General features: G+C 43.1%; 1 protein-coding gene across 4 annotated transcripts in view; it reads left to right on the top strand.

Annotated features, from left to right (window-relative positions):
- Positions 1 to 25,685, top strand: part of ASTN1 (astrotactin 1) — a 319,889-nt gene that overhangs the window by 88,864 nt on the left and 205,340 nt on the right. For all 4 annotated transcript variants that reach the window (XM_021063682.1, XM_021063683.1, XM_021063684.1 and 1 more), the window contains exon 2: positions 19,460 to 19,647. In XM_021063682.1, coding sequence (XP_020919341.1) covers positions 19,460 to 19,647 — 188 coding nt within the window. The remainder of the gene's footprint in view (positions 1 to 19,459; positions 19,648 to 25,685) is intronic.

Here is a 25,685-nt window from a genome sequence, read left to right as displayed (position 1 = left end):
GAAAAAAAATACAGTCAGGAAAGGTGCACACAGGTATTGAGTGCCTGCTGCGCACTTCACATATGGTCTCCTTTAATCCTCACACACCCTTTGAAGTGTGATAATAATTGTCTCCATTTTACAGTTGAAGGCATAGGAGCTCCGAGGTGATGTAACTTGCCTAGGATCACATGACTAGCAAATGTCAGAGTTGGGAGTCAAACCACGTCTCTTGGATTCTAAAGTCCATCCTCTTTCCCCTTCACTACCCTTCCTCCCTAGGGAAACAGAACAGAATTAGGGACATAAAATCTCAAGAAGTTTCACTAAAAGACATTCCTCTGTGACTCCAATAACAAATTGGACTGAAGAGGCAGGAGCCGTGAACCCTGACTCTCATCCTGTTGCATGGTGTGATTTTGAGAAAGCCCATTAGCCTCTTATTCCCCATCACTTTATAGTCACAAATACGGGACACACAGACTTTCCTCATCTATTACTCAATTAATGAAAAAGAGTTCCTTCTTAAATGAATTTGTGTCATTTGCTACAGAAATGCATTTGATGCAATTACTAACCATATAAGTGACCTTATTTCTACAAGGAACTAATATTGTTCTAAAGCATATGTGACAGATGGTCCAGTAAAAATTAAGCGGTAGATAAAAAATGGATTCCTTTTTCATTTAATTTTATGTAAAGTTCTTAGAGGTGTGTGTGATGCTGATATTCTTGTACTCCTGGTGACAGGGCAGAAAATGGAGACGTGGAGACGTGAATACGTGCTTAGGAGGAGACCGGGAAGGACAGTCGGAGTGTGGCTATTGAACGTTTTATGTGCCAAATTGATTTTTTTTTTCCCTAGGTCTAATAACGCCAAGGTGGAAATTGACATTTTTGCTTGAGCATTAAACACATAACATTCACAACATTCATTGAACCTCAACAGTTACTGACTGTTAACAGAACTTGAATTTTGACAGTGCTTTATAGAGTGCAGAGAGTCTAAAATTAAATATACTGGACAGAGCAATAGAGAAAATATTCAAAGTAGAAGCATCTTAGAATATAAAAACATACTGTTCAATTTTTTTTTTTTTCTTCTGGATTTTGAAAGACAGTGCAACAGAAGGAGCCTCAGTCTGAGATTCTGACTCTGGATTTCTTATGAGCTAATGCTCTGTGTGACCTTGGGTAAAATACCTAACTCTCTGAGCTTTTGTTACGTCTTAAATGGGGGGTGTGGAGTTCATGCCATTGAAGGACCGGGCATCTGTAAAATGAGGACAGTGTCTCTACATTCCTTTGTAATTCTTGTGTCCTTAAGTTTTATGATGGCTGAGATACTCAGTTTGGTCCCCAGCCACCTTTAGAGCATACCTGGTGAAGTGGGGGATGTTTGAAGGCCCAGATAATGAAAAACAATGGGGAAATGGTGACTAGGTCTTTACTTAAAATTGTGTTACTTCTTTCAAAACAAAGCCCTCAATAAATAGATTTTTAAGTTGGGAGAAATTAACCTGAACTCCTCTAGAGGCTAAATTCCTGAAGGATGAAACTCCTTGAGACATTTTTATAACAACCTCCATGATTAAGGGACCTGAAGGCTGGGAGAGACCTAGCTTGGTCCCAAGGCTTGGCTTCCAAATTACCCCACACCCCACCTGCCATTCTTCTGGGACCTGGGAAAGACACCAGGTCCTTCACCAAGAGTCTGTCATTTTTACAGTCAGGATACTCTCTCAGACATTCAATCCACTCTTTTCTTGTTTTATAAAAAGTCCAACCTTTATACACCTAATATGATTTAGGTCCTGGTTTCATTTCCTGAATCTTTGTGTTGCTTTTTCTTCCTGGATCTCATGTTCAATGCTGCCAGTTTCTTTGTCCCTGCAGGTGCAGACAAATTAGCATAAAGAGTAAGTTGCAGAATTGGAGAACAGCAAATTTGATTTCAAAGGCCATTTCGGATTGAGGTCCATTTGGTGGCATTAGGAGCAAAACTAATAAACAAACCAGATTTTTTTTCCTACTCAAATTGATTTTTTTTTACTTGACAGTATCCCTTTAGAAGTAGAATATTTTATCAAATTCTGATTTTAGCTGTCATGTACAGTGCTTTTTTTTTGTTTCCTTTCTCATTATTGCTGACTGTTAAGTTATATGGGTTGGCAAAGGAAAATCTTTTCTTTTGTAATAAAGAAGAATGCATTGCCTTTCCAGTGTCATTATCTGCCTATGTGTTTCACAGCCTTACAGATGAAGCATATTGTGTTTGCCTCTGTGCTATATCATGACTCCCATTTTGCAGATGGAAACAAAATTACAAAGAGACTTTGGGGCCATAGCTAGACTTTGAAAAGACACAGTTCTGAAGAAATCAGGGTTGTTTTTATTCTCTCACTGTCTAAACTAACGTACTTTTATCACTTCTCTCATAAAGAGTGATATGTATTTACCTCTTGTTCTGGAGAGAGAAAAAACTCTTTTGTAAAGCTGTGACAGATGATCATAAGAGCCCTGTGCTGGGTGCAATGATCAAAACCATCTAGTGAGGGGCCAGGGTTGGGAATTCTCCAGCCTTTCCAGATCCTTTGAGGGGTATCACATCTCAGGGGGTAGGCTCTGATTGCCAAGCACAGGGATTCATTTGCTCTGTGATGGAAAGTCCTTGTGAGGACTCACTCATGTCAGCAGGAGGCGGTAACCTTGAAGGAATGAAGGAACAGGAGCCACAGGCCTGCGGGACCCTCAAGGCAGGTGGACTTGGATTCAAGATGGCACTTGGGGCTCCGCAAAGGCCTTTGGGCTTTTCTGCTTTCATGTGCCCCCTCTTATGCCCTGTATCTGCTCCTTCTTTTCCCCCGCCGTCTTGGCTAGTGCTTCCCTCTGTGCTTTGTGTCTCTTCTCTCGCTCAGAGCTTTGCTTACTCAGGTTTTTTTTTCTGTTTCCTCATCTCCCCAGCTTGAAGTGGCCCTATGGCCCAGACTCCATCTGTGCTTTGACTTAGCATCTCTCTGAGCTCCGCTTCTGTGGATGCATGCCTGATTCCTTCTGTATTCCTTATTCACATTCCTAAGAGTGAGCATCTAATTAGCTCGTGTTCTTGTGCGGAGCCACGGGGTGGGTCCCTGCCCAGTCTATAGATGGGCTGCCTTTGGGTGAGGTACCCATGCTCCTGTGGAGAGAAAGGCTTAAGGAAGGGGCTGTTGGGGGTGGGGCGGTTGCCCGTGGAAGGAGCAGTGGACAAGTGCTAGGATTGGTGGACCTAGTGCACCAGCCTACCCGTCTTTTCCTAAACCCTTGTAATACTGTTCCTCACCCGGAAGGAGTTGGCAGCCTATATGCGATGACTGGAAATTAATTTCTAGGAGCTAAAATATTTTCAAGGTCAGAAAAGGAGAAACCATTAAAGTGGCCATAGCTCCACGAGGCTGATTAAGAGCTTTGCATTTATGACTTCATTCCCTGCTCACAACAACTTTCTAAAGTAGATATTATAATCCTTATTGGGCTTAAATCGCCTGTTCAAGGCAAACCAGTACAAAGTAGAAAGGTTGATATTCAAACCCCGTCTGTCTGACTGCAAAATCAGGCCTGCAAATTATATACCTTGCACATAGAACGGCGTCTCTTCCACTAGCATTTTCTTCACCTGAGTCAAATTAAGCATCCATGAAATAGTTTGATTGGAATTGGAGTCCCCACGAGAGAGCGTCTAAGCTGGAGCTGGATGGAGGGGAGGAGCCTGGCGCAGGTTGGGGAGGGGGGCGGGGGCGTTCATCCTGAGCTGGGGCTCCCCAGTGGAGCCACAGTGCTGCCCCCAAGTCCTTTCACCCTGGCAGCTGCGAACGTGCCCTGCAGAAGCCTTCTGTGGCTTATATTAACACAGATCCATCATTAATATGACAAATATGTGCACCTGCAGACCTAATTGCTTCAGTTTTCTTGAGTCACTGATAGGTTTATGGCCTGCCTCAATCCCAGTAAAACCAAAGCAATCTAGATGGGACAAAAAAGTGACTTCCTCCAATCAATCTCTTGAACAGACCCAGACTCCAGCCCTGATGACAGACTTTCTCTCTAGACAGGGTAATTAAAGAGGCAGAGCCAGCTCCTTTAAAAAGTCCCTTCGTCTTAGTTTTATCATCCGTAACACAATCGTAGAAGCCCTGGTCGGAAACAGCTTTCTGTCCCCAGTCCCTCCCAGGTGACTGGCCCTCCATCTTGACAAAGGCTTTATTTCCCCCGCCTTTGGTTTATTTCACTCCGGAAGCCAGTTCCCTGGGCTTTCTGGTTTGCTCCTGGGAGAGGAATGGTTGTCGTAAGGAGTTCCTGTTGCAGTTTAGGGATTCCTTACCTAAAATCAAAATGCCCAGAAAAAGAAAAGCCATCCTTATACCAGAAGAGCCCCCCCCCCCCACAGCAAATCTAGGTCTGGCTCTTCATGAAAAACCAAAGTAGGATATCAGGTGTCCCTTAAATGATGGAGGAAACGTCTCACAAAGAAAACAAAGCTGCCTAGTATTATGTTTTGTACTAATGGGACAATTTAAGTATCAAAATTGAAAAAAAAAAAAGGCAAGGCTTTGGAAAACTAATTATTATATATGAAAAATGCATGCTAAGTAGAAATTAACTGACCAAAAATAGATTTTTTTGTAACCATGAGGAGTTTGAGAGATCCCCATAAGATATAAAGAAATGATGCCAGTCAGAAACCTCTAAGTTTCTAAACCTTTAAGTTCTGTCATGATTGTAGAGGGGAAAAACAAGAAAATTAACCGATGGAATGACTTATCGTTTGTGTTAAAGAATTTGTGAAATTTCAGCAAGCTTGTTAGTTCCTAAAATTTAAGTGCTAGAACAAGTAATAGTGAGCACAGAGAATGCTTCAAACCAGGTAACAAGAATAAATTACTGGTGCTGCGTGAGATACACCCATGCATCCTGAAGAAATTCTGAGCTGAAGTTGGGAAAATGGTATGGAGTATTTAGTTCAGCCTGGTCTTCCCTATTTGTAAGGACTCTGAGCACCTTACTGGAAGCAAACTACCAAAATCAGTGCTGATGGATGACATCTGTAAATACTCCTCCGGTAATTAAACCTCACATGCCTAAGAGGCGGGCACAGTGGTGGTGAGAGGGCGTGGTAACAGTGGGAATCTGGAGTTCCCGTCGGTGCAGCAGAAACGAATCCAACTAGTATCCGTGAGAATGTGGGTTCGATTCCTGGCCTCGCTTAGTGGGTCAGGGATCCGGCATTGCTGTGATCTGTGATGTCGGTCAAAGATGCGGCTCTGATCCCATGTTGCTGTGGCTGCGGCATATGCCGGCAGCTGTAGCTATGATTCAACCCCTAGCCTGGGAACCTCCATATGCCACTGGGTGCGGCCCTAAGAAGCGAAAAAAAAAAAAAAAATGTGGGAACCTATAAAGGGAAATCAAGTCTGAATGATCACTGTTCTGTAGGGGTGTGCGATACTTGCTGATCAAGGGGATCTAGTTAGAGTTTCAAAGAGCTCTGGCAGGGTCTACCTTTTAAGCGTGTTTTTAAAATGATAAGGTACTACCGTATTTGTTGAACATGGAGCCTCAGTTATAAAAACAGTATAATTAACAGTCTTCATACATGGTTTAGATGATCCTAACTCTATCTACGAAGAAGTCCAACTGATGGAGACAGACTGCAAGAAGATCATTCAAATCTACATAGAGGACTGAAAGGCAGGGAGGGGGGGATTTTCATGTCATCAACTTCATCAACTTCAAAGTAATGCTCTGCCAGATACAGGCTCTAGCTATAGTTATAAAATAAAAGGCCCTCTGTCACATCATTAATGATTCTGGAAAATAACTCAAGATTCAGTAAAATAATTCTCTGAAAACATTGACCCAGCGATCCTGGCTGAAAAAGAGGAACAAAATGTCATTATGAAGCGCATGGGAAACACAACAGAACTCTACACTTTTGTAGAATCACCTAGGTTTTTTTTACTGGGAATAAAAGAAATTATTCTTAACACTAACCTTTAATGATGATATTAATATTAATAACAACTACCACTCATATTTCTCATATTCAAAGCATTCCCATGTGCATTTTCACTTTTGAAGGTGGATGTTTGCATTATTCCCATTTTTTGAAAGGTAGAGAAACTGAGGCATACAACTTTCACAGGTAAGAGGTGCAGGAGCCTTGTCTGAGACTTAGGTTTTTTTTTTTTTATTATTATTAGAGTCCTTCCTGTTTCTCCTGTGCTGCATTACTCCACTCCAGAGAATGCATTCAGTGAACCCCGAGAAAGTGCACAGAAAGGCAGCTGTAATGTCGGCAGGAAGTGGGTGTGGTTGTAATGGAGGCAGAATAAAAAGGCTGACACTTACTAGACAAAACAACCAAACAAGGATGAAAGAAATGTGATTGAGTCTGTGGATACAAAGGCTAAGAAAAGAATGCGATCCATATTTATCACGTAAAGTGTTATGTGACCTTGTTCACCACTCAGAAGCTCTATTTGAAACCCAGGGAAGGTGAGGAAGGGCAAATGAAAGGACATTCCACTTTACCCAGAGGATATCATTCCTAGATGTTATTCGTATTTCCCAGTATGTGGTACAATCGGAAAACATAGATGTAGTAAACAAAATGAAAAAGATATCGAAAATTTCTCGAATGAAAAACCCACTGTTAATCAGCTTAAGACTGATGTCAGAGAAGGTACGTGCCCCTAACACAGAATTGCCTTCCAGCTCCGGGCCTGGCTGGCCACAGACTGAGTGCTAGATGGAGACGCTATCAGCTGTGCCTAAGTGCTTGTCTTTGTGTCCCGACTTAAGTCTAACCATCCACTCATTTCATTGCCATCACTTGTGTTCACAATCTAATGGCTTGATCAGGAAACACAGCTATACTCCTTTAGAGTGTGCTGTTGCAGAAACAGAAACAGAAAACCCAGAGCTTTTTTTTGTTTGTTTGTTTTTGTTTTGCAAAACTCCACTAACCTTGTTTCCGTAACAGCCTCTAATTAATGGGCCAGAGCTGCAGAGTAGGGAATGGAAACGTCCTGTGCTACCTGTTACTTTCCTGATCTTTGGTGCTGGTAGGGTTATGCCAGAATCAGCTGAGAAGGACAACTGACCATAGGAGGTCACCTTGCAGTGTAAATGTGTGTGTGTGTGTGTGTGTGTGTGTGTGTAGCACTGCTGCAAATTAAAAATTAAACTCCAGAAGAAATGTAATGCCCATGAAGACAAGAGAAGAACAGCAAGGCTATGGCAGAAAACCAAGAGAAATGGGGCAAGAAAAAGAGTGAGCAAGTAGGTTAATTAGAAATTAGTCTTATAACAGAGACTATATATTAGGATGTTACATAGGAAGGGACAGGGAAGTATAGTGTTTCAGAACCCATACTCTGGAGCTAGGCATCCTGTTTTAACCCAGTCTCCTCAACTTGCTAAATGTATGATGCTAGGCAAGTTACATAACCTTTCTGTGCCTCAGCCCTCTCACCTGTAATTGTTAGCCAACTCATACAATAAACAGCTGTGAAGATGAAGCGAGGTAACATATTCAAAAGCCCTTAGATAGTGCCTGTCATGTTATACATGCTTAATAAGCCTTAGCCATATTTTATATTGAATTAATAGTTTGTGTTTGGAGACTGATGTTTGTACATGTACCCACATAATGCTTTTCTATTCTTGACTTGACCAAGGTCAAAAAAAAAAAAAAAAGAGAGAATGTAGACAGATTATTAGGTCCCAGTTCACATGCCACTGCTCCCCATTCTCATGGCATGATGGATACTCCCAGGGACACTCCCTCCACTTACCTCTTAGCACAGTGGTAAGGGGGCAAGAGTTGAAGTTGATTTGTTGGCCTGCATGTTGGTGATCTCACACAGGACCTATCATTTATTAATTGGCAGGTGGAAAGCTATGGCTTCAGGAAGAGTGTGCTCCTTTTGTAGAGTCACAGAACCAAAGTTAAATGACCAGTTTCCTAACCTCTCTTTGCCTCACTTTCCAAATCCGGGGATAATGATGGTACCTATCTTATCAGCTGTCAGGTAGCTTAACGCAAATGTGTGTGTTCAGCTCATTACCTACCACATAGTTAGTACTCAATAAAAGTTGTTGTAACTATAAATGTAATAAAATTCATTCAGTAATTAAAAAAAGGTTAGTTATTTTAAGAAATAGTAATTATTATCAGTTGCCCTACTTTATCTTGTCACAGTCAGTGGGATTATCATATCACCAAGAACTTGATGAGCATTAAACTTGGCCTGTGCAAAGCGTGAAGGTAAGCTGTTGTAACAGAGATGAGAAAGAGGAAAACATCCTTGGCACCATGAAGTGGGTATGACTGTATGAACAGAGAGATTCAGACATGCATCGCAGAGCAGTGCCCTGCACAGTGAGGAGATAGGAAAACACGGGAGGCAGAAGGAGAGGTGCTGTTGACCAATGAAAATGGTGGACCTGTTTTCTGAAATGCATCCTTTGTGACAAATGCATCCTTTTTGACAAATGCATGGCTCCCACTTTTCATTGCCAGCCCCATAACGTGTATTTTATGTGGAGGGCCTTTGAGTGGGGGAAGCTTCAGAATTCAGGTAGAATAGGGAGAGGGCTCTAATAAAGAAAGAGGAGGAGAAAAGTAGATGTTAGCAACTGGTCAATGTATGTTACTCCCAGGTGAGCTGCAATATATTTTAGCCATCAGTTGGCCTTGTATTTCTTTTAAATCATTATCCTACTCCCAGCAGGGACGAGATGGCTAGATTAACATTTCCATGGGCATATCTGTCCATCAGGTCACTTAGAGGTCATCTTGACTTCTTTTGTCATGAGCATTTACACAATAGCCTGCAGAATAGCCCAAGACAGTGTCGAGGGAGAGGGAGGGAGAGGGAGAGAGAGAGTCTTCAGACCAGTGGCTGGAATCCAGCTAGAAGCAGATCAGATCCTCCAGGGCAGTATGTCACAGGGAAATCGCATCAGATTGTCATGTGATTTGTACACTAGTGTGAATTGGTTAATAACTCAATTTCATTCCCAGGTTTATAAGCTCAAACTCTTCAAACTCCTGACAGTGTTTACTATTGATGTATATCTTCTGTAGAGCTAGCTACTTCATTAAGCTGACATGCAAGCACAGGGGTCCATGATTTTTCAGTGTAGAAAAATGTTGCCTTGGTAGAAAGAGCACTGTACTAGGAGTCAGAAGGCTGGATTTGAGCCCTATTGTCTCCCTCACATTAGCTCTAACCCTTGAGATCATCAGTTACCCTCTTTGGCCTTCAATTCTAATTCTGTAAAACCTGCCATGGAGGACTGATGAATGAAAGCAGAAGGGGCCTTATAGGAACGGTCTTTGTAAGTTGAAACACAGTGATTATAATAGGAATTTTTCATGTGCTTGAGTCTTTGTGGAATCCCCCCCCCGACACCCCTTTCTCAGGCTGAATAACACAACAGACACATAAGATTATTACCACTTCTCATCTTCGCTGGGTAGGCACTTAAGGTTCAGCCCCCAGTATGGCGATTGCAGTTCATAGGAAGATAAAAATAAAATCAGAGAATTTCAGAGTGAGGCGAGGTTTTAGAAGCTACTCTGACAACCCTCCCCTTCTCCGTAGGAGAACATTGGTGTAGAGGGAAGAGCGTAGACAAATGCCTGGCTGCCCAGCTTCAGGCTCCGAGGCTGTGTGGGTGCAAGAAGGCAGTGCTCATGGACAGTAAGGTGAGCTCGCTGGTTGGTAGGAATGGGGCAGAAAGCTTTGTTTCCCAAGGTAAAGGTGAGCATGGAAGGTTCCACTTGATCACAGTGCCTCTAGGCATTCGTGATAACAAGCACTTTTACAAATTGGTCTGCAGAAAAGGACTGAGTTTACCACTGAAGGAGGCTCAGCGATTATTTTAACACCATCTCTACTTGGTCCTTCCCTCTTCCTTGACCACAGTCACCAGTCCCACACCCATCTGGGAGGACCTGCCCGTTTTAATTAATGAGCGTCTTGCTAAGTGCGGTTACAGCAGGTTCCGTGGAGCTGGCTTTGTGTGCCACCTTGAATGAGCCTGGATAGAATGCATCATCTGTGAAAGTCCCCATGGTCAGATCTTAAAGCAAAGATAGTGTAAGTGGGGTTTCATCAGAGATACCTAAAGAATGTTCAATTTGCTAAGGAGCATTAGAGAAATATTCAAGCTAGACTTGGCCCAGGTTCCTCACTGGAACGGAGCTGCTTCTTAATGGTTCCCGGACTTAATGAAGACTCTTCAGCAGCTTGTGACAGTTAAAGTTACCCTTTGCTTAACTCTGTCAAAGATTATTGCCCAATTTTCAAAGTTCTGTGAGTGATACTGAAAATGACAACAAAAACACAGTATTAATAATGATATTGATGTTGACTGGTATTCATTGCATGCCAGATATTGCTAAGCACTTTACCTATATTGTCCTGGGGCTGAGATGTGCAAAATGAGAGAATGGGAATTGAAATAGTTGGAAAAGAGTAATAGCCTTGAAGCCAAAAGGCCTGGCATTTTTTTCCCCCTAATTTTGTTATTTACTAACCAGGTGAACATGGTCAAGTGGGTTGACTTTTCTGGAGCTCTTCATTTGTAAAATGGGAATATAAATACCCACATTAAAGGGTCATTAAAGTTTGAGTTAGCTCGTGAATGTTGAAAGGGATTCTTAGCAGAGCCGGCACGTAAGAGGTACATCATTATTTGTTGAGTTGAATCATAGATGATAAGAACAGAAATACGAGTAGATGAGAACTAATTAGAAACGGAGATGAATCAAGACGGTTTAGGACAAGCAATGGGCTAGTCTCTTCGTAAGTCATTTATAGGTGATATTTTGTCACTATCATTTTCTTTTCCTGTTCATTTTATAAGGTGAGAGCCAGTAAGGGGACCTCATTGTTCGGGATCAGAGAATTATAGCAAATACTAAGCTCTTTGTTAAGAAAAGATGAGAGGACAAGAGAGAGGGGTTGGAATGAACAGAGCTCTCCCTGGATCCACTAGGCAGTTTCCTTGCAATCACCCTATGGCTCATGTCCTGGTTTTACCAGCCCAGGTGTCCATACTGCTGCCAGGACTGCGCTGCAGGGAAGCAGCCCCCAAGGACTTGCAAAGCTCCGATCAGAATTCCAGTCGTGAAACTGCAGGCTGCACAATGACTTTATCCTCATTACAATGTATGAAATGATCCGTAAATACATATTTTAACATTACAGAGTTTAAATATTATTACACATCTTACTTGATGTCAGATTTTGTTAAATGTGTGCCGTTATCTCAATTTACAAAGGTCAGTCAGATGGCAGTGGAGAATAGAACTCGATATATTTAAAAATCTTCTTACCAGTACATCTGTAGCTCACATAACCCTGCCTTTTTCAAAGAGCTGTGGGCTTTTTTTCCCCCTCCTTTCAAATGAGACTTTAATGAGCATCATGTGGATAAACTCTTTGCAGAGGTTTGAAAAGATCCAGAGAAACACTGTTGTAGGAACAAGCAAACCATTTTGGATGAAATCATAAGCCATTTGAATGTCTCCTCATCTCTCTGGTTGTGTCAGAACCTTTTGGCTGCATTTTCCCCCACAGGAATGTTTTCATCTCCACGGCTAGGTAAATAGAATATTCGTGGAGTTGCTCGATTGCTATTCATGCCAGCAGAGTAGCACAGAGTGACCTACTTCCAGCAGCATCCATAGAAAGCTTCCCTGCTTTCCATCAAGTCTGATTTACGAAACCACCCTCTGCTTTGCGCAGCTCCTGCCCCCATCCACCCCCAGAGACAGCATTCCATGGACTACTAAGGGTCCTTATTTCTTTCTCTCATTACTCCTGTTTTCTCTGTTAGTTCATTTGAGTCCACCTTAAACCTTTCCAGAAAACAGAGAAGTGGATGGGTGAGCAGCTTTAAAGGAAGCTAACCTTTCTGATTTTTAGAGTACAGCTCTATAAAGGGATATTGGTGGGGCTGCAGAACGAGATCACGTCAAGCTTTCCTGTTTAAAACACCTTTGTCCACATAAACCCCAAAGGCAAAAACTCATTGGAGACCCTTTGTAGACATCTATATGCGGGATGATTCTTTCTTATTGGGCACTGCTGATGGATGTTTCCAGAAGTCATTATCATGAGTTTCAATGCAGCCAAGCCTTACTGCATAAGTTGACAGGCTGGACTAAGCTGGAAGCATCCAAGAGGAAGGTCTGATTAAAAAAAACAAAAACAAAGACTTTGAGACTTTTATCCAGCGGGCCTGCAGAAACATGCTCAGCCTGTACCTGATTTGGGGTCTGATTAGAGCTGGTGTCACGTGTGGTTTTGGGTCACTGAGTACCATGGTTAGGGCTGTGGGGTCCTTAGAGCCCTTCAAGCTCCATCATTTGAGGAAGAGAAAAGTGGGCTCTGGGGAAATTATAGCAGCCTCTCTCTCCCCCCTCCCCCCAAATCCAAATCTCTCTTTAACCTGCCATTCTGTTTCTCATCACCGGATCATTCATGATTTGAGTCTCTCGTTGTTGCCATTGCGAGCAAATGTCACCAAGCAGAGGAAGTAGAAATTCAGTTATCCTTCTCCCGGTCACAAGTGGAAATCTGTGTTCCAAATCTCAGAAAGCCAGGAATGTTCAAATTACTTGAAAAAGGAACTTGCTGTTCTGTCGGGGGAGAGATTCTTGAAATTGTAAGCCATTTGCCATCGAGCTTTTGCTCACATAGTTCTGTGTGGGGGCAGAGAAGTGAGATTGAGATAAGTGGCAGCTCCATGGCCGACTGCAGGTTGAATAGAGGAACCACCACGAGAGTTCCATTTCCAGTTGGACTCTGAACATCCTCACAGAAGAATGACCTGGCCCTGCTAGCTCCCATTTGGTTGTTCACTTAGCCAGGCCCGTATAGGCATAAACTTCAGGCAAACCATCCATGTTCCTGACATCAGTGCCAGTTGATTTCAGACCCAGCCGGGCGCCCTATCCCATGGAGCTCTCACCCTGGGATGTGGGATTGCGCCACTTCAGAACGCCACCCCAGATGGTCCCTGTGGCGAGAAGGGTAGAGGACCTGCCAACCCAACCCGTGGGACGTGGTTTCTGTGGCTAGTCTCCTGTCCTCACGCCTCCTGACTTTGTCCTTTCTCTCTGCAGCCCTCTCCTTTGTCCGATTTTCATCTGTCCCTTGTCTTTCTTCACAGATGGCCAGGACGCTAATGTGCCGCTGTCATTATGTTTATGGAACAAGTTGGGGTCTTTAGAGGCTGCCGTTGCAGAGACATTAAAGACCTGGGTCACGTTTGATACCAGGGTAAAGATTTACAGGGTAATTAGTGGTCCTCTGCTGTTATTAACCCCTGACTTAAGCAGGTTATTTTCTTACAAAGGTGTTGAAAGTTAATGCCACTGTTAATAGTTTTAGTTGGAAGACCTGTAATGAGACCACGTGGGAAATGAGACCTACCATCAATATCTTTCAGACTCCGAAATGGGGGCGAGGGTGGGGTTAAAAAAAAGAATGGCAGGAAAGGAGATAATTCCATCCCAGACCTACCTTTGTTCACCTTAATGACAGCCACTGATGGACAAGACCCATTTGTTATTCTTAGTTTTGGATGATTAGCTGATCACTATTAAGGTTCTGAGCTTAATCCTCATCATGTAGGGAAACTCAGAATGGCAGCAGATAGCACATGGAGGAGGGGTGGATGGATTCTATTTTTAGAGACGTTCGCTTTCCCTTGAAATTCTTTCATAAAGAATATGAAGCTTTTCACAATACCACACTTAATAGAATTGAAAAACAACCAAGCAAAACTAATAAGCCATAGACACTCCCCCCTCAATCCCCTAATGGCAGGGAATTTCATGGTTGTGCATTTTATTTGTCTTCCAATTGATCCAGTTCTTTTCTAACTCTGCTCTGGGGAACCCCTGCAGAAGCCATATTAGATTTGGTTTGGAGGAAGAGTTTTTAGGATTAATAAGTTTGAAAATCCTGATCTAAGCGAGGTTTTTTTAATAGTCAGCAATGGCCATCAGGGAGTGTCACCCTCAGTCTTGAAAGAATGCAGGGTCTGTTCATCAGGTGCCCCCAGCATGAGGCTAAGAATTGACAAGTCAGTGCTTCCTTCTTGCTTGACCCTACTGCCTGAGCGACCTGATTACTATTCAGCTAGATTTAGCTTGAAACTCAGCCTCGCCAGGAATAGGAAACGGGCCTGGGATGCTCTAAGCCACTTGGAGTTATGCAGTGACTTAAAGGATCTTTGAGAATTTTCCTGGTTCAAATCCACATTTGACTTCAAATGGCCCAATTCTTTGAAAGAGAGCATCATGCATCTGGTCCTCAGTGAAGCTGTCTTTGGAGGAAATTCTGATTCTTCTCTGACATACTGTTCAGGGACTCTTAGCAGGAGGGATGCCTAAAGAAGGACCAGGGATCTTTGTAGCAAGTTTTGGGTGTCCTAAGCTCACCCCACAAAAAGACAGTGCTACAAGCCCACAGCACACAGGCTATCATTAGAACAATGACTAAGGCCAATTTAAAAGTGATTTCATTTCTCTCTCCCTCTCTCTGCCTTTCCCCATCCCAGATTATTCTGTAGCGTGACTTTCCCCGCCCAAGGTCCCATCTTCTTGGTTCTCATTTGCATGCAGAAGCTGTAAGGTTTGTTTCTTAGAATACCCATATCTGTATCAGTATGAATGAGAACTTTTCTCACTAGTCTGAGGTTCCACCTGAACATGGGCCTGGCCCCATGATCAAATCATCTCTAACCTGTCCACTCTGTGCTGGGGTGAGGGTAGGGGAGAGGTAGATGGTAGGTTTGACTTGAGAGAGGATTTGACCTTGCCTAGGACATTGAAATCATCATCTTTCTGGTTGGTCACATCAGACACATCTTTTGGGATTCACAATTGTGGAATGTCACGTTCCCAAATGATCTTGACATTCATCAATACAGCTTCTCCTTATATCAATGAGAAAACTCAAAGCCAGACATACCATTCAAGGTTACCTCAGACCTGGGTCTCCTGAGTTCCAGTGTAGTAGTGTGGTCCCTGCAGAATATAGGACCAGAGTTATAGTGGGACTGTGGTAGTGTCAGTCTGTCTGCTACCCTCTTTCTGGATCTTCTTCATCTTTCTAATCTTGGCTTCATTTGTTGCTCTGCTTCATAAAACCATGGGTAAGTTTCCATTAGCTTTGAACTCTTGAAACCGGCACTCACGACCTTGACAGCTGACACCAATCTGGATTTTTTAGCCCCAGTCCTCCACTACTTCTCTCCATATTCTCACTCTGCAGTTCACCCAGACCTCCCCCCATTCTGCAAACGTGTATCACCGTGCTTTTCCTTATACACTGGGTCCTCTTCATCTCATATTGTCTCCCGTCATCTCTTCCCATTTTATCCTCCCTGAGGGTTTATGCCCAGCCAAGTCCCACCCTCTCACTCAGCACTGCTGTTCCTGTTTAGAGTACTTCTTCATGGCTCTGTCTTTAGTATCTTACTAGATCTGAAGCTCCTTGAGATTAGGGACCGTGTAGCACAATTTGCTGAATGCGGCAAATAGAGCATGAGCCAACGATCTTTGTGGTACCCAAGACTACATGGCATCCCAGTCTCTGTGTGTTTCGGGCATTCCAGAATTTTGGAGCTGCTGAGATCTGTGAGTTTTGCGTAAGGGGAGAATGGAGCACTAAAAGGACGGGCAGCCTTACCTTTCAGGAGGTCTCAGCCCCACAGTGTGATGATGGCTGTGGTGCGCATGCCGCCTGGGGTGTCTTGAGATGTAGGCTTCTATTGGCACCTGTTTTATTCCGTACACTGGCAAAGGCTCAGTTTGAGCTTCATCCACATTCCTCAGGAGGCCTTGGGCTAAAGTAAGTACTTGATCACCTCCCATATTTGCTCCCTGGGAGTCCCAGGTCTGGCTTGCATTGGTAAAGCAGTTTCTGAGCATTTATCCTTCCTGAGTTATTCTGCTGACATCCAGACCAAGATTACACTGATGTTCCAAGCTCGGATCTCAGCCCCACTGTGATGAAATTTACAAGACATATACAGTGCCTAGTGTGGTTTTTCATTGGTTGACCCAGGCGGGAAGCAGTTAAGTTCCTGGTTTAACATTTTAGCTCTCCCATGTCAGATGCTTCCAGGGAAGGGAAAAAAGCCAAGGAAGAAACTGTTACTCTGTAATTATCTTTGATCTGAAAAGTGACAGGCACCTGTGCTGGCAGGCACTATATACTTCTTCCTCCATCCTTTGCCCTCTCTGATGATTTTGGTCTGGGAAGAATCAGGACATCATTTTCCAAGGGAATTTGTCATGAATAACCCACAGAGCGATTCAGAGGGCTGGCCTGGCCTGGAAGTCAAGGTCAGAGATTCTGTGCCCTCAGCCCACCTCCCATGGGATCACTCTCGCATACCCTCACGTCACATGTTCTTTTGGTGATATCGTCTTTCCTAGAACCCTGGAGCAGAACTCCTTCCTTCTCAAAACAAAGTCTTGGTTGCCAGTGGGTACAGGGTTTCTTTGGGGGCTGATGAAAAGTTTCTGAAATTAGAATGATGATTGTCACCCAACTTTGTGAATCTGCTAAAACCACTGAATCGTATAGGTTGAAAGGGTGAATTTTATGGTATGTGAATTATATGTCAATTGTAAAAGAACTCATGGACTATTAAGACTTTGTGCAAAACATTAAAATACTGCAGCACAAAAACTCCTCAAAGACCCCGTGGACTTTCAGCTCAAGTGCTTCCTCTTTTTAGGCATGTGGGAAGGTCATGTCGTCGGATACTTGTGTTGGAGGTGGAGGGCATGTGATAGACGTTCATCTGTCTGTCTTAGTCCTTGTTCTGTGCCCGGCTGGGGGGACTTTGGTCTGGGTATTTACTTGTGTTTGCCTCCACAGGTCAGACAGAAGTAGGGAGCCTGACCTCCTTAATGAGGATCTCCAGGAAAGTAAAAAGCTAGTTTGTTAAGTGCTTTAGAGGTGTGAGGTGCTAGATTTCTCTTGAGTAGTTACAGGAAGGGCTAACGTGGCACCTGATATATGTGGAATAAACCCTAGGGTGGGTTAGAGCAGGTGCAGGCAAGAGGCTGGACGTGTGTTGCTCTGGGTGACTTAATTATGCCATTCATCGCTCTATTGGGAGCTGTTGCTGCTTGTGATTTTTATGTCTTTGCTGAGGAGATGGAATTTGGTTTCTGCTACAACGGCAGGAAACAGACTTGGGAGAGAAGGCTGTGTTTTCCTCGAAGACTCTTCCTGGTGCTCTAATGTAAAGGCCTGATGGGTGGTTAGAAAGAGTAGGTGCTGTCAAGTGGGGTTTGATGGAGCATGTGACTGCCGCTGGTCTAAGCAGGCACCCTCAGACATGTGCCCAGAGGTTCCCATTCACCTGGACATCTGGGAAGACCCCTTAGAGGAAAGGAGGACTTGGGAAGCCCATGCCAATGCCTCACTTACCAAATGGAGCTATGCCTGGGGGAGAGCAGGACTTGCTGCAGGGGGTCTTCCATTCTCATGCCCTCTGCCCGCTGCTGCTTCCTGGCTGCTTGTGCCAGTCACTGCCAGAGGATGGACAGCGTACCAGGCCAACAGGGTGACCGAGTCCTTCAGGCAGTCTGGGCAGGGAGCTAAGAATGAAGCGGACTCTGAGCACCGTGTTTGTGCCACACCCTTGTCCTTCCTCACATGTCACAGTTCATTCTCCTCTGTGGTCTGCAGGATGGGCTAGGGAATCATCGCAGTGTCTTTTAGGGGCAGGCTGATGACCGGTGGCTCGTGTACCTCCCTCTCATGGAGCGTCTCTGAGAGGATCAGCTAGTGACCCTCCTCTTCCTCCTTCCTCTCCTGTCGGGGTCCGAATGTCCTTTCCCCACTTCTCTGCCTGTTCCAGGACGTCCCCTCACACTTCAAGGCCCAACGCCACAGTATCTTCTGGGGAAGCTACTTTCCTTCCGTCTTCCACACTCTCCTCAGGCATGAGTACTCTTTGCTTCCATTTCCACAAAACTTACTGTGCACATGGTGTAACGCTTGCCATGTTCGTTCGCAGTGAGTGGCTTTGGGGAACCTGTGGAAGGCCTCCTTTGGATTAGTGTCTTAGTGTCTAGAACGGTGCCTGGCACATGCCTAATACATGCACAATGTGTGTCTGTTAAATGAATTAGTGAATAAATATATGAGTAAATAAACGCAGCAGAACATCACTTGTCCCCTCCCACAAATAGTGAAAGATATTTATAAACTCCATAAATATTTAAAATTGCTTTCCTCTTTATGATTGTAGCGCTTGATGAGAATACTATTCCAAGTGCATCTTATTAAATCTTTTTTATGTATATTGAAATTTTTTGGTCAAAGCTGATAAATTTTGGGAGAAGAAGCCATGCCTTTGAAAGAAATGAAGTTTTATAAAGCAAGGCTTTGCCAGAGTATTTTCAGCAGAATATGAGTTTCTGAGGATGATAACAGTTGTTAAGGAAAAAATGGTTTTAGGGCCAAATGAAGCTCAAGAAAGCTGGGTTGATCAGGTTCTTTCTATTGTGGAATGTCGTAGAGCTTTGATATGATATTGCTTGGGAAAGTTAGAGAAAGGGGTGGATAGTGGTATAGCTTGCAACACAACTTAACACCTGCAGTGTGGAGCGTGTGGTGGGTTTTGGATGTCATATATTTTTATTCATTTGTCGATGATAGTTCAGAGCCTGAGTCTCACGTTCTGAGAGCAGGTAAGTGTTTGTGTCTGTGATGAGGCCAGCTTCTTCACTGCCCTCTCCATGTATACCACCTCTGCTCTGCAAAAATGAAGAGAAAAATTAAAGGGAATCGAAACATTACTTTACCTGCCAAAGCAAGTATCAGACATCCACCAGTGGACCTTGCAGCAAACAACTGTGGTTTTAGAAATAACCTGCCAGCTCCAGTTGCTCTGCAGCAACCTCCCAGGACTCGTCTATAACTGCTAGTTCTCTGCACAGTAATTACCAACTCTCTCCTTGGTAGGTTCACTGGTGTCTAGGAGTAATTGCTAGGGAACTCACACTTTCAAATTTACAAGAGGCAAACAACCTTCTATTTACCTTAGGGGGTCATCAAGGTATTCAAACTGTGCTGCGTAAAGGATGCTATTGATCACAGAAACATGGGGAAGAACTTGAATTTTCACCTGTATATTTTTCTCAATGGGTGAGAGCCTGGGCCACTGGTTTACAGTGCAAAGACCTATGGGAGAATAATTCTCTTCTTTTCAGGGCCCTTCCTCAAGATTTGGAGCAGTAAGCCTGGCTTAACTGTAGTTAGAAACCCTTTGTTGTCTTCAGCCGACACTGGCTAATCAGTACCAGGGTCAAAAAAGAAGATGAAAAAGAGGATTCGGACAGGTTGCGTTGTTGTTCTGACCTGTGCCTTTGGTGTTTGTGCTCTAGAGATCTCAGGGAACACGGAGGACATCCCTCTGGTGCGCTGGCGGCAGCAGTGGCTGGAGAATGGCACTTTGCTTTTCCACATCCACCACCAGGATGGTGCCCCCAGCCTCCCTGGACAAGACCCGACCGAAGAACCCCAGCATGAGTCAGCAGAGGAGGAGCTGAGAATCCTCCACATCTCGGTCATGGTAAGAGCAGCACAACCTTAGCCTCTCAGGCTGTGGCGTATATCACCTTGACATGAAGAGTCTGGGTGCCATAGACATGGCTCTGTGGGAGCCAGGGCCATAAGCGCATCATGGATCTTGTGAATCCACCTGTTGTGTAAGTAGACGTCGCAGTTATTTCTACAGCACCGTTGTTACCTGACTGTTCTCTCCAGGAGCATGCCTAGACATGGAGTAACTTTTAAGAACCAGAGGCAGGATCAGATGGGGGTCATGGATTGTCCTAGAAAGGAATTATTCAACTAGATAGAATATCATATAAGAGTTTCTCCATAAATGTTTGCCGAATGACTGAATTGCCAAGGTGCTTGCTGCCGCCAAGCCCTCTTCTCTTTCTCCCAGTCCTGGCTTCCTCTCCTCTTCCGGTAAAGGACATGCCAATAGATATGTGCCTTTCCTTCTAGCCCAGCTCCGAAACTTCACCATCAGCATCCCTTCTCTTATTCAGAAATTTGTGGTCTCAAGAAAATTAGAGAATGTCTCCTAAAGTTCTGGGAACTCGTGTTTTAGAATCTCACTAGAGAGGACGTGCTGCAGTGACAGGTAGGGGTTTTGTATTGTTCATTGGCATATCTTCAACACCTTGAATAATGCATCCACATTGGTAATGCATAATAGTTATTTTTGGAATAAATGAACACACTTCTCAGTAAAATGGAAGATACTCTAACTTGGTATTTTTATTGGTAAAATCAGTACATCACCTGCTCCTAGGGTAGCCTGAAAGCAGGTTGAGACTTGGCTGCTTATCCCTGGGCCATATGTATGAGAGGGGATGTAGGAAATTCAATAGAGAACTAAAGGAAGTCTTGCTGTTTAGTTTTTTGTGTTAGATTATGGAAAACTGAGTACATTTTCGATATATTAATTTATCCACTATCTAAATATTTGGCATGGAAAACATGGCTATAAAATCTCTGATAAAATCTCAGAATGTAAGCCTTCCATTTCTTCCTCAGCCAGTGCCCTCATGAATAACTGACTCAATAGGTTACCTGCGTCTGCACAAGCTGTTCTACTTTTTCAGCTATTGTGGTTGAGAGAAGAATCCTTGGTTAGCAAATGGGAAACCTCAGTGTCTGGATAGGCCAGAAAGCAGGCAGGTACATGAGATTACTCTGCTTCACATTTGCAAATTAATTGAGGTTTATAGCATGGGGGTTAGCATACATGTGCATCCTTAGTCAAAGGCCAGTGTTTCTTCTCTCAGGAAAGCTTGTCTTCTTCAGTGTAGCTTGTAGTTTCCAGACTGTGGTGAGACTGGGCAGATCGGCAGAAACAGCTCTGGCATTGACTGGGTGACAGATGTAGAGGCCACATTATCATCATGTTTATATTATGATCTAACTGAAAAGAAAGGCACAATGGTGGACTGCCCCCCCTCCGCCACCCACATCCTCTCATCAGTGGGGGAAGCCGTCATTGTCATCCATAGTTTTTGTTTCTTTTGGTTCCAGGCCGTTTCAAAGATCCAGTCTTTGTAACACTGGAGAAATGTTTAGGGTGAAGAGAACTGTAGAGATTCCCAGGAACTACTGTTGGGTGTGATCGAGTCTGAAAGAAAGACCCTGAGTAGAAGTTTAAGTGGGCAAGGTGTCAGAAGGTGCATTTAGTGGCAGATGGGGAGTGGTGTGAGGACCTGTGGAAAGAAAGTCCAAAGCTTGTCCTAGTTGCTACATCCTATCTTCAGGGAAGCAAGACCATACTTTGTATCCTCAGAATGAGGTGCTCCCATAGATTTCCTAGAGGGGTGTGTGTGTGTGTGTGCGCGCATGTGTATACATGCACACGTGTACATGTGCACATATTTGTGGGGATGAGTGGCTGATCAAGGATGCCAAAGAATTTGAAGAAATAGATGGTGTCCTTAAAATGTAATAACCCCCATGAGAAGCCTGACATTGGCCAATGCTTTTTTTTTTTTTTTTTGAGCCACCCTGGACAGGAATTACTGGACAATGGACACTGTACTGGAAAGAGAACAAAAGTCATCCTTAAACCTGAGACTCTCTGAGCTCGCTCTTTCGTATATTATCAGTTTCCATGGCAGACCAACAGTGACACTCATTTTTCCAAATAAAATGGAAGAGATTATTCCTTTGGCTTTAAGTTAGTCTATGTTATCTTCAACTAAGCTGGAGAAGGCTAAAGTTAAAAGGGCTTAGGCAAAGGGCGAGGGTGGGCAAGTCTCATATTTGTCTCCAGCTTGGCCTCTCAGATGTGGATCAGCACATATCTCCATGAAAAATTCAGGAATGCCCATGGCTTCTGCAGAAGAACCAGGTCCCCAAGGTGAACTGGAGACATTAAGTATTCCTTCCTATCCTTGCAAAGACGGGTGTGGTCCACGCAGCCCATCTCGCCATCTCACCTTCCTCCATTCCTGTCCCACACACCCTCAGACCCTGCCTCTCCTGTCCTTAACATTCTGTTCTAGAAACAGTTTCAAAGTCTGAAGTGGTGTATCTGCCTTCAACTTCGAAATCAAGCCTGAGGGTATCCTGTTTGAAGATGTCGCTCCTGGAGTCTGATGGTTTCTTCTTAGGAGACTCAGGGATTGGTAGACTTTATCTGATATGCTTTATGCCATATCCTTTGGAAGAAAAGTAGGGAACCATTTGAGGCATCTGGAATGACAGCATGATAAATGTTAGAAGATAGTAAAAGCCTGTGACTAGTAACAGTTTTGGGCAGCGAAATGCACTTCAGTGAAATCGTTTTACCCAAACCCTGTTAGTTATGATATAACAATTGCAGCGCTGTTTTTCACTAAATATAATGATCAATACTGATGCAGTTTTTAGTTAGATCCAAATAGCATAATTCAGAAGAGAGAAAAGTTAAGGTTATTATGAAAACATGAATATACCCAACCTTTTCTCTCTTGTTAAGAAAATGTAGATTTAAAAGCTTAACTGATAATCCTCAATCTTTTCAATATGTGCAGAGGGAATTAATGGTTCTGTGAAAACCTTAGAGTTTACATTTCTTTCATTTCATATTTACAATTTTCTCATCCATATTGCCTCAATGCAGGGACTGCTGTTTATTTTTATATTTTGCATTTATGGTGTTTTATTTTACAAAACTCAAGTAATGAGAAATAAAATGTAAGTAATGAGAGAATGAGAAGCAAAGGAAAACCCCTCTTTGTATCCTTTTGACATTGTATGGATGAGAATTGGTTAAGTTGTCTCTTACATTCTGCCCAGTATAAATATCCCATCAGCAAAATCATGAGCTTACAGAAAACCAATACCTCACCTGGGAACTTGGCAATTTAAAACTTTGAAAACCTTTTGCTTTTCTTCTTTTTCAATCACATCCTAAATTTTTTGAATTATTTTTTTTCCAAAGAGGTACTGTTTCCTCCTTACATAGAATAATTGGGTTTCCCTCCTGAAATCTTATATTATTGCTTTGAGGGTCGAATGATATATTTTAACCTCCTGCATGATTCAGACTTGGCTGAAGAGATTGATTTTGAATTTTATAAGATAATTGACATTTAAAACTACAAAAGTACACTAGGATACTCTTTTGCAAACTCTTGAACAAATGAAAGTAAAATCAAACGAAAATTGATATGTGAGCTTAAACCAGAAGTCAAAGAATTCTTCAGTTATAAGCAAATCCTTTACTCCATCAAAGATCAGGTTTTAATATGACTTTGCATTACGTAGTTGGTCTCTGTATGGATTTAAATTTCTGTTATTATACTTTTGCTAATTTGCCATGTGATCTACATTTTTCTTCTTAAAGTTTGCAAAAGAAGTTAATGGGGCGTAATATAATTTTAATGTGTTACCTATCTGTTTTATCTTTGTAATTAAAGATGGCAGTATTAATAGACTTCCTATATGCATATGGTTTGTTTAAGTATATTTTTCACAGCAGGTAGCCTTTCAAAAATATTTCAATTTGGAGAATTCCTGTTGAGGTGCAGCAGAAACAAATCCAACTAGTATCCATGAGGATGTGGGTTTGATCCCTGGCTTTGTTCAGTGGGTTAATGATCTGGCATTGCCGAGAAGTGTGGTGTAGGTGGCAGACGCAGCTCGGCTCTGGCATTGATGTGGCTGTGGTGTAGGCCGCCAGCTGTAGCTCCAGTTTGACCCCTAGCCTAGGAACTTCCATATGCTGCAGGTGCAGCCCTAAAAATAAAAAAAAAAGTTTCAGTTTTATATATATATATATATTTTTACATAGATGCATATATATATATATATATATATGTATACATATATTAGTGATAACTTCCACTGGTAGATAATATCTTTTGTAGTCAGCCTTCTTAGGGATAACTCACAATTGAGGAAAAAAAAAAAAAAACCTTTGAGCTTGTCTATTCCACTGGATAATTTTGTGAAGAGAACGCATCAGTCAAGCCTTGGTGCTACTCAGGACCATGAGCCTCGGCTGTGTGGAGCCCATTGGCCAGGGTCTGCAGGGTCCTGTGATCTTCAAAGGCTGGTTCCTCAGGTGTCTCCAGGCTTCTTGTGTCGGGGAGGCCCAGGTGAGCCCAAAACATATAGTTTTCTTTTGGGAGAAATGATATAGAAAAAAAGGTTCAGGAAGTTCCATTCTGGGGAAGTAACACTTGGGGCTGAGTTACTATAGAGCCCATAGAACACACCCAGGAAAGTCACTGGGATTGTGTTTGTGGGTCTGCAGACAACTTCGTGCCAGAGGACACATCCTTGTTCTTACCTGAACGTTGTTGCTCAAGTTCAGTTCATCTGCCTAAGAGTCACTTTTGCTTGAAGCTGTCTTCATTTCACTCCTCAAGCTCAGCCACTTCTAGGGCAGAGAAGAGCGGTTCCTAGCATGGTCATTGCTGTGCCACCGAGATTGTCAGGTACTGATTAAATGTCAGGGCCATAGGAGAGAGAGCTCAATGCTTTTTCTGTGAGCACTTTTTACCTTCAACAAACCCGTTAGGAAAAATTCATTTGTCAGAGTCACTTTTAAAAAAAATATGGAATACCATATTTATTTACTAGTTTTTTTTTGTTTTTTTTTTTAAACTTGCTGGAGGCATGTGAAAATTCCTGGACCAGGGGTCGAACCCAGTGCCCCAGCAGCAACCATATTTGTTTAGTTAAAGAGAGGATACCGTTGCTTATCAGGGCTGGTCCTTCTGATCTTTAAGAAGCAAATGGAGAAGTTAAGACACATCTTGCTACCACAAAGGACAGAACTAGAGTAATTAGAGTAATAAATTGGAAGTTATAAAATGACAGGTCCTGATTCAGTCCAAGGAGCTTTTCTAGGAATTGAAGCCATCCATCATGGCGTTAGATTGACTTATTGGCCAGACTTGCCAAAGCCGTCTTTGTGTTCTTGGAAAGTGGTGCGAAGTTCCTAAAACAGCATGACTCCTAAAAACAAAACCCCTTTCTCTTGAGTTGTCTCTGACAGACTTGATATGCAAAAGACTGGAGATGCCTGGGTCCATTTGGAGTTGGCTTGCAAACCTCCCTCACCTGGCATGGGGGTTTGACTCTGCATCCCTGTCAAGATGCATTAGGTGCAGATACATGTGAATCCATTAGCCATTTCCATTGATCAGCTATCCCATCTTGCTTGCTGCCCTCCCCTCTTCCTGTAGACTGGGAGCTGGGGTGTGGCGGAAACAAACACTGCGTTTAGTTGAAAGGTGGTCTTCAGATCCTGGCTTTACTGCTTCTGGTAATCTGCTCTCCTTTTGGGAAGCTTCATTATCTCATCTGGGAAATGAATGCATTGGTTAGCCTTTTTCGTTTTAAGAAGTAGAGACCTTCTCTGTCATGGAGCTTTACTCTAGACATTCATATGGAGATAAGGGAGAAAGCAATCTTCTAATTTTGAAACATCTAGAAAGCAGCATTTCATGAAGCCTGGAACTAACTGGTAGGTTGTGTGGGATCTAAGCCATGTTGTCAGCTCTCAGCTTTAAAACTTTGTGGTTTGCACCTCATTCTGTTGCTCCTGTTGCCACAAACACGCAACTTTTGTCC

This window comes from Sus scrofa, chromosome 9 (assembly GCF_000003025.6).
Source record: "Sus scrofa isolate TJ Tabasco breed Duroc chromosome 9, Sscrofa11.1, whole genome shotgun sequence".
Classification (NCBI taxonomy): Eukaryota; Metazoa; Chordata; class Mammalia; order Artiodactyla; family Suidae; genus Sus; species Sus scrofa.
The sequence above is the reverse complement of the archived record's forward strand: the minus strand, read 5'-3'. Positions and strand labels throughout refer to the sequence as shown.